General features: G+C 39.3%; 1 protein-coding gene across 4 annotated transcripts in view; it reads right to left on the bottom strand.

Annotated features, from left to right (window-relative positions):
* PDE7B (phosphodiesterase 7B) overlaps positions 1-9,530 on the bottom strand; it is a 316,973-nt gene that overhangs the window by 71,206 nt on the left and 236,237 nt on the right. For all 4 annotated transcript variants that reach the window (XM_011219527.3, XM_034669179.1, XM_002915081.4 and 1 more), the window contains one exon: positions 5,450-5,533. In XM_011219527.3, the coding sequence (XP_011217829.1) occupies positions 5,450-5,533 (84 nt within the window). The remainder of the gene's footprint in view (positions 1-5,449; positions 5,534-9,530) is intronic.

Raw genomic sequence — 9,530 nt, 5'->3', positions numbered from 1 at the left:
ATATATTAATTATATTATATTTTTATATTATTTATGTTATTTAATATTTACATTATATAATATATAATATTTATATAATTATGTATTATATGTGTATAAATACATGTATAATGTATATGTATAAATGTGTATGTATAAATGTATATATAATACATATATAAATGTGTATCATGCAATACAAATATAATATATAATTATAACATATACTTATATATTATACATATATTTATATATCATATATAAAGAAATAGTATTTACTAGTTCTATTTCAAATATGATGAGCAAAGAAAAATCTTTTTGTACCCCTACTAAAATGACCTTGTGCGGTTATAATGGCCCTGCCTGGAGAGGCAGATCTGGAGGAATAGGACTTTAAAGATCAAGATTAGCAAATTAGCCAACAGGAAAAGCCAAAGAGCCAATTAACCCACGACTCCTGCAATGCCCCGTGGCTGGTCTGGAGCTCCAGGCTCTCTGTGGCCGCTGAAACGTGCTGCCTTAACACTTCCAGCTGAAGCTGCCTCGTTCCTTCAAGCTCCACAGTCACTGGGAGGATTTGCTTTGTATGTCACTTCTTTTGCCGCGTGAGTGTGGAAATCACATTGTGTTGCTCTGAAATGGTTGCCATGGGAACATCTCCACCTAGTCATTATCTACTCAGCCTACTGATTATATTAAACCAGGACACAGAGACGTACAAGGGGCTCTGTGCCACCTGTTGTGCAGAAAACTGTGATTGTTTCTGCGACATTTTCGTCTCTGTGGCCGCACGTTTCTCAGAACACTGTCTCTCCGTTTTCTCTTCTCTCATTTCCCTCCAAACAGAGTTAGGGAATGACATAAATCTATAGGACATCAGGATAACTGAGTCATTACATTCCCATTCCTCCTGCCCTCTTCCGGGTCTCTGTTTTCATACCTCATGTAGAATAAAAATAATTGTCACTCTTTTCCCTCACTCTGTTCTGCCCCTCCATGCTGAGGTGTAAAGATAATCCTCTTCTTTAAATGTCTATGATTCCTGTGTCCTGCACCATGGTGCTGAAGCCACATTTTTCTGTTACTTATCCAGAGAAGCTTCTCGAAATTCATACAAATGCTTCTTTTCTAAATTATATAAAATATAAACAGTAAACGAAACTGGCTGTCAACAGGTAACTTCATCTTACATATTTCTCAATAAAGAAGTGCATGGGTCTGGATGTGTCTCTTATGAGGAGGATTTTCTGACCTTTATTCCTGGATTGAAGGTGACATTTAAGAGGTGTTGTCTTGAAGTAACTTCTTTTGGTAGAAAAAACTATAAAAATCCATTGGCCTTGTAATTATTGTCTAAACCAGAATACTTAGGGAGTGAAAAATGGCATTAGTAAGTTGGCCTAGACAACAGGTGCAAATTTCACTATCCCAGGCAAGCCAGGTATATATCATCACCTTATATGTAGACAAGTACATAGGCATGGTAGTACCATGTCTTCAAAAAATAGGGGGAAAGGGATACTTCTTCCAGAACAATGTTTGTGCAGTTTGAAATTGTAACTGTGGAATTTAAAATCTGGATCAGCAAGGAAGTTCCCTTTCTGTTTATATTTCTATCTCATGTAAATTAAGTCAATGTGAGTCCATTCTTGAAAGTAAAGTGATGGCACTGGGGATTGAAAAGAAAAAAAAAATGACATTAACAAAGGAAAATAGACCAGGCTGAATGTACCTATGGAGATGTCATAAACTTTTAAATTTGTTTAAAAATCTAACTTAAGGATTAGCCACTTTTTTCTGTTAAGGGTCATACAGTAAGCGTTTTTGGCTTTGTGGGCCACACGGTCTCTGTTGGAAAGTAACTGTAGATGACATATAAAGGAAGGGCATGGCTGTATGCCAATAAAATCTTATTTATGAGACAGGCATGGGCGGTAGCATAGATTTACTGCATTGGTTGTCATCGGCCCAATCTCATTCTAATTGTCTGTTTTAATGTCTAGAAGCTTTGTTCTGATAGAAAGTTATTTTAGATACTAATTCTGACATCTTCTTGTTCTGCTGTGGCGGGTTGGGGCAGTACCTAATGGGGCCAGTGGAGAAGTGCAATGGGCCTTATTATTTAATGTACATTTTTGTCACGCATGTTCCAGCCATTCAAGATATGTGTTGAAGTGGGGCTAGAAGGTAAACCTCCAGCCATTCTTTGGACAGGGAGTGGCAGCCATGTGGATTCCAGTAAGCATTTTAGAAGAAAGACTGCCAGGATGCAGACCCAGGGGAGGGAGGCTCTGGTGATTTGGCTTTTCCTATAAATGGTCTTTTAAAAAAAAGTCCTACCTAGATTCTACCTTGGCAGAGAGAGCAAAACTGCAAGCACCTGAGGAAAATAAAGTCTTCAGTTTCTGCCTCTACTTGGGAAAAAATGGCCCAAAATGAAGGTAAATGACACAAAAAATTACTTTAAACTAGTCTGGTACTTACTGTGTAGAATTGGGATCAGTTGGTAAAAATAAAAGTTTTAGGAGAAAGTCCCAAAATGTTCCTTTGGAATTTATCTTTAAATCTTTATAGAATTATAGAATTTAAAATGTTTCCTTTTAGGCAGAAAGCCTACACTAACAACTCAGGCAGGCAAACCTCAACAAGAACATGGACAACATTAAAGAGAAGTAAATAGACTCTATATGAAGGAGTAGGAGCTGTGACATAAATATTACATCTTAAGGGACGGTAGCAACACAGATAGCCCCATGCGTGCTGCTACCTGGTGACAAGCTGCTGTAATTGCAGGCTAATCTACAGATGGTGGAGAGTGACCACAGTCATGTTATTGATTCTATTTCCAACTCTCTAACCAGGCATAGCAGACATTTGACAATGGAATGGTCAGTACCACAAATAAGGAAAAATCTCAGAGAGCTTCAGTCCTATCTGAGCTGTTGAGCAAAATATAAAGGATAACTGATGTATATAATTATTTAATAAAATCTTTTTGAGGGCATCTTTTGATCTAATTGGTCAGTTAACAGAAGTTATTGAGAGGTCAGTTCTTTGGGATTTCGTAGTCTATTTAGGGATGTGTTTTATATCTAGGAAAAAAAATTGAGTCCACCATAAAACAAAATACGATGAAAGTAAATTGATATTGCCTTAGCATGTTTTACTGATAAAGAGACATAAGTGAAGAAGTTATTTAAAGTGGAGTGCTGAGCAGAGGAGAACGGGAATTTCAGAGTGGATGGTCAACCCTGTCACTTAATGTGTGAAGGGTCATGAGCAAAAGATGGGGTGAAATGGGCATGAAGGGGCAAAGAGCATCTCATACCAGGGGAAGGAGGCTGGGGGTGAGTCCAGGCACTAGGAAGTTTCTGGAGGACCTACAGAAGAGGGGTAACAGGATGGCACCTGTTTGTAAGTGATTTGTTATATAGTGAATAATATAGTGAAATGTTATCTGCATTGGTTTTCTGTTTAAGTTTTTTAATATTTTTTTGTTTTTTTAATGTTATAAAAGTAAAACAGACTAATTGTAAAAAACTCAAAATCCAAGTGTTACAGAAACCTATGATGTAGACAGTGAAATATTCCATAACCCCACTAACAAAGAAAACTGCTATTAGCTGATGTTGCTTGTTAACAGTAGGATAATTTAGAAACGGATTATATCGCTTGGAACCTTGAAATTATAACAAGAAGTATCTCCTATTTTCCTAATTCATTCATGCCTTATATTAGAAACCATGATGTAACATCTCATCTAATATTGAAAGAGGTTTTTTGGGTTATTTTCCCCATCTCGCACTTAGTAGGTAAAGCCATTGGTGAGTCCTGGTCTCTGTGAGACAGTGAACTAACTTGACCCTTTGCTCATTCCCATCTTGCTTGGTGGAACCATATGCCTGACAACTGGAAATCAGTACAGTCTGGAGACTGTCAAAGGGGTAACTCCCATGGGTAGCTGGAACAGCCTAGTGGAGGTCATAAGGAAAGGTAAGAGACACCATCAGAGCTCCCCACTGTATTCCCCAATATAGCCAATATTTGCATTGGTTTGGCAATCAATTTTGTCTTTTTTTTTTTTTTTAAAGATTTTATTATTTATTCGACAGAGATAGAGACAGCCAGCGAGAGAGGGAACACAAGCAGGGGGAGTGGGAGAGGAAGAAGCAGGCTCATAGCAGAAGAGCCTGACGTGGGGCTCGATCCCATAACGCCGGGATCACGCCCTGAGCCGAAGGCAGACGCTTAACCGCTGTGCCACCCAGGCGCCCCTCAATTTTGTCTTCTAGAATGTGTTTTTGGGGGCTGGGTTGGGGAGGTTATCTCTAGTAGGGAAAGATTACTCTAAATCTCTGTGTCCCAGAAAGAGCTGAGAAAATAGATATTGCACATTGATAGGGAAGTTTAATGAGCTAGGAGATTATAAGCATCTCCATTCCCTACTGACCTTTTGAGGATCTAAAGATAGCAAGTTTTGACTTCTCCTAGTAATTTTTAGGGGTCAAGGTAAATCAAATTACCTCTTTTGCTGAACTTGTTTACTCCAAAGGAAAGTAATACTGTGTGGGTGCAACCCAGCACTTTGAAATTTATGGATGGGAAGTGACATGAGAGTGAAACACTGAAAACCTTGGAGCGAACTGTGAAATTTACCCCCTTTCTCCCTGCACCGGCCCCGCCAAGTCCAAAGTGCAGGGTGATTGTGAGCGTTAGAAGACGTGAAATCAGGCTGGGTGACTAGTCACTGGTTTGGGTTTCCAAAGGAATTTGAGATTAACAGAATTATGAACTGGAGATTGAGCAAAACTCCAAATAAAGAGTGGTATATGAAGGGGAAAGGTAGACATTAACGACTTTCTGAGGTATTCGTAATGGAGGAAGCAAGTACAGACTTCTAGGGCTCTGCCATGGCGAAGAGTTCCCCGACCTCAGGGACCTCGATTAGATAAAGAAGGGAGAATAAGACAACAGACAGTTACTAAGGGCAGCTGCAGAACAGATTTCCTTGTGGGGTTTTAACAATAAAATAGAATCTCATCTGGTCTACTCCTGAATGACGGTGGAAAGAATGTGCTGGATAATAAAAGGAGTAAGACTCCTTGTATAGGACTTCACAGTTTTTAAGATTTACATCTTTATTTTAATTTTTTCCCACTTTATTGTAGTTTATTTTTTTTTTTCTTTTCAAATTTTTATTTAAATTCTAGTTAGTTAACATAAGACTTACATTTTTAAAGCTGACCTGATCTCATTTGATCCTCACTAAAGCTCTGGCAGGTAGGCAGTGCCAGAATTACTTCACTAGGGAGGAAATCGAAAGACAAAGGGTTAAGTTCCATTTGGGAGGGGAGACATGGAGGAAGGAAGGCAGACCTCCGAGGGTTTTGAAGTTCAGAGGGAAGTGAGATTTTTTTTTTTTTTTTTAAAGAAAACGTTTGTTCCTTTCCAGGTACACTTGATTACTCACTGTTAAGTAGGCGGAAGTCAATGAATGGGTAGGAGCCACGACGTTCAGCAGGAACCCCCGTCTGACCCCTTAGTCGTACATCTCCTAAAAAACAGAAAATCCAAACAAATGTTTGAAAACGTTGCCAAGTGTATTCACTTTTCCTCTGTAAATGCTCTTACCCACTTATGTCACTGGAACCAACACCAAATGTCAGGAGGAAAATGATTTCCATTCACCTTGCATAAGAGAGAGCTATGTGAGAAGGGATATTTAATGAATGCTGAGTGTAATGAACTTGGCAATACTCTAATGAGCGAAACAGCACTCTGCTCCCTTTTAGATTTGCCTGGAAGATGGGTCTGTGAAATTTTGGTAACTTACAAAATGTCCATAGTCTGAGGGCCACAAAGATGAGGTATCTCACTCTGGGAGGATGAATGGTGTCCTGGGATTATAGCTTTTATTCTTATTAGAATGTTTAATTGCCCAGTGTTATTTCTCTTGGTTCCAGCACAGTTGCCTTCTCACGGGTGTCTACCGTCCTGTTCCCTGGGCTTTGTCACTGATCTGCGTTAGAACCCACTCAGTGAAGGCCAGCCCTGCTCCGGGTACTTCGGACACTTTGCCACCCTTGTACATAACATAGTCTGTAGGGTTTGTAGACTTATTTATTTGTAGGTTTCCTTTAATGTCTGCATTCACTTTCCTTTGTGATATGTCTTCTGCCTTCCCGATCGAGGGAAGTAATGAAGTAGAATGGAAAGAGTGAATGAAACAGACTGTTGTCAATCTTGGCTCAGATATTTGCTGCCTGTATGGTCTTGGGAAATTTATTTCTCTTAGCCTCAGTTGCCTCCCTTCAAAGTGTCATTGGTTGGATAATCTAAAATAACACTTGCTGCCTTGCAATAAACGCTCAGTTTACTTCTTTCTCAACTCCTGCAAAGCAAGGATCATGCATATTATGTGTTTTGCATTTTTTCCATAATGTGTTGTATATTGTATGACACATAACAGGCTCTAAGTGAATGTCTTCTGTGACAAGAATAAATATAAAGACAAAATTTGCCAATTAGTACATAAAGTATGGAATTAGAGGAGAGGTAAAAATACATGAGATCTATATTTCTAGAAGAACTGAATCAGGGAAGGTTTCAGTTCCATGAGTAATGGGTCTACTCCCATAAACCACTCTTTCCCAGATGTGAGGTGGCAGCAGGGCCTTAGCCTATGAGTAGAGAGGAGGGACAGTCTTCTCTCTTCCATTCGTCCTCCTGGAGTTAACCAGGGCCTGAGTGAGATCCCCTTCAGCTGTAACCCACACCATTGGCAATATTTAAAATATCCCTTACGGATGGGTGTTGTGTGTATTTGGGTTTACAAATTGCAAACTGTGAGCCTCTAAACTATTCTGTGCTTTGAATTTTATATTGGTACCTTATTTAATGCTTTGTATAATCTGATATTATAGTGCCATACTGATATTAAGGAATGTTACAATTTATGGAATAAAGCAAAGTGGGAGGAGGAGGAAAGAGATGGAAAAGTATTTTTATAACTATGAATATCATCTGACATCAAAGAAAGGAATGCTGTTAGCATTTGGCAAGTTCCTGGGGTGGATGGCCAGCAGTTATAGGAAAGCCACTGGGGAGAGCTGAAGGGTTTTCCTGTCTTCAGCAGCTTGTCTTGAACACCCCATGTTTATAACACTCCAGAGAGTTTACAAAGCACTTTTACAAACATCACAGTATATTTATTTTCTTGTTTATTTCGTTGGATCCTCACAATAGTCTTGTGAAGAGAGTTACTATTATTCTCCTTACTTTATAGGTGAGAAAAATGAGGCTCAGGGAAGAAAGCAAAGGACTGCTGTTCACCTACCCAGTCCCAGCTCAGAGCTCAGGCCCTTTAAAGGTTCTTAGTAGGGGTGCCTGGATGGCTCAGTTGGTTAAGCATCCAACTCTTGGTTTCAGTTCAGGTCATGATCTCATGGGTCGTGGGATTGGCCCTGAGTTGGGCTGCCCACTCAGCGGGGAGTCTCCTTGATGATTCTCTCCCTCTGCCCCTCCCCCTGCTCCCTCTCTCTCTCTCTCTCTCAAATAAATAAATAAATCTTTAAAGGCACTCAGTAGATCACCATTGACTTTAAGTGACTGTCTTTAAGTTTATGGTCCTTTAAGCTTAGAATTAGCAGGGCTGGTCCTTAAATCTAGATGACTGAACTTCACGGCAGAGCTCTCTCAATACCATTGGTTACTAACCTTAAGGAGTATGCACACCTGGTTTAAAAAAAAAAATCAGGGGTGCCTGGGTGGCTCAGTCGTTAAGCGTCTGCCTTTGGCTCAGGGCGTGATCCTGGGGTTCTGGGTTCGAGCCCCACATCAGGCTCCTCTGCTGGGAGCCTGCTTCTTCCTCTCCCACTCCCCCTGCTTGTGTTCCCTCTCTCGTTGCCTCTCTCTCTGTCAAATAAATAAATAAAATCTTAAAAAAAAAAAAAAACAAAGACCCTCACATGACAGAAGGTGAAATTTAGCAGCCATTGAGAAAATACAGCATGTCAAAATGATATAATAAATTCAGCACTGCCTAAATGATTTATATTTTAGTTTCAGAAGATAGACATATACTTCAAAACTTCTGCATGGATGAGACTGTATTCATTTGGTCTACAAATCTGGCTAGGCTTTAGGTTTGTGGACCTGCTGTATCATCCCCGTGGGTTTCTCTGGAAGGTTTTAGGCTCACCAATTGCAAATCACTTGTCCACTACTATTTTTTTTCTCTCAGTATTAGCAAAGCATTCCTCCTGACTTTGCAGGTCAGAAGGTACTATTTTCCCAGAAAATGTCTGATAATATCAAGAGAGGTTTTAAAGCCTTTGCCTAAACTTATTCCATTTGTCCATCTGACAGTCTAAGGCAGAGGATGCCCATTATCTTGTAAGGCTTTATGTTTAGGGAAACGTCAAGAGACAGCAACACATGGCAGAATGGGTAAAGGGAAGGCAATGCGTGAGTAATTCAGAGACTCCTGTTATTGAGAGGATTAATAATTCACCATCTTGGGTGGTTGTGGACAAATCAATAACCACTTGGAGGTCTGGTTTTCTCGTATTTAAATTAATTAGCATAATTACAGCAGCTTTGCCTACCTCATAGGCTTGTTGTGAGGAAATTATAAGGTGCGTGAAAATAGCGTGATGGGTAACAGTTATTGAATCCTTACACTGGACTGAGCATTTTACATGCATTATTGAATATCATCTGCCCAACAACCCAGCGAAGTAGGTGTTATTATGAGACCATTTTGCAGATGAGGAAACTGAAGCCAGTGGAAATTTGATAATTTGTCCGAGCTCACAGAACTAATAAGTGTGGAGCTTGTGCTCAAATTCAAAATTGGCTCTTAAACCCCATGTTCTTAACCCCTCTCCTATATTATCAGGGTAAAAAATTGTACAAAGAGTTAAGCATTCACTTTTTATTGCCCAATGTATGCTTTGATTGCTATTTGCCAATAAACCAAAGATATATTCATCATGATTCCTGGAACCTGAATGCCAGGGGAATCCACCCCCTTGATGAATTCGAGATTCAATCAGATAGATGTTGTTTATTTGAATAGCAGTCCAACGGAAATGGGCTGAACGAGTAGGACAACCAAATCCTGTTCTGGATCAACAAGGCATCTATTATTTTCAAGTAAGAGATGGAAGGCAATTATTAAAAATATTATTCAGTAGAACTGAAATTACCTAGCAACTAATTTAATCAAGCTCTTGATTAAATAGAATTTTCATGATGTAACGCTGCTTTGGGGAAAAAGAAACAGTGAAGCAAGTTGATAGCAAAGACACCTAAAGAAACAAACAGAACAAAACAAATCAACAGCAGCAACAACCACCTACAAAACCGATACCTGAAAGGTTCCTTTTCAATGCTTATTCTGTCTATAACTACAGTTACAGTCTTGGAAGTGGATTACTCATAAAACTAATGATGGTCTTTAGGTGTAGTAAATAATAGTGTTTAAAAAGGATGAAATCATGTTAAAAATACTAGTAAGGCAGGATGCAGGACGATTGTAAGTGGGCTAA

Source organism: Ailuropoda melanoleuca, chromosome 10 (assembly GCF_002007445.2).
Source record: "Ailuropoda melanoleuca isolate Jingjing chromosome 10, ASM200744v2, whole genome shotgun sequence".
Classification (NCBI taxonomy): domain Eukaryota; kingdom Metazoa; phylum Chordata; class Mammalia; order Carnivora; family Ursidae; genus Ailuropoda; species Ailuropoda melanoleuca.
This window is presented reverse-complemented; position numbering and strand designations above follow the sequence as displayed.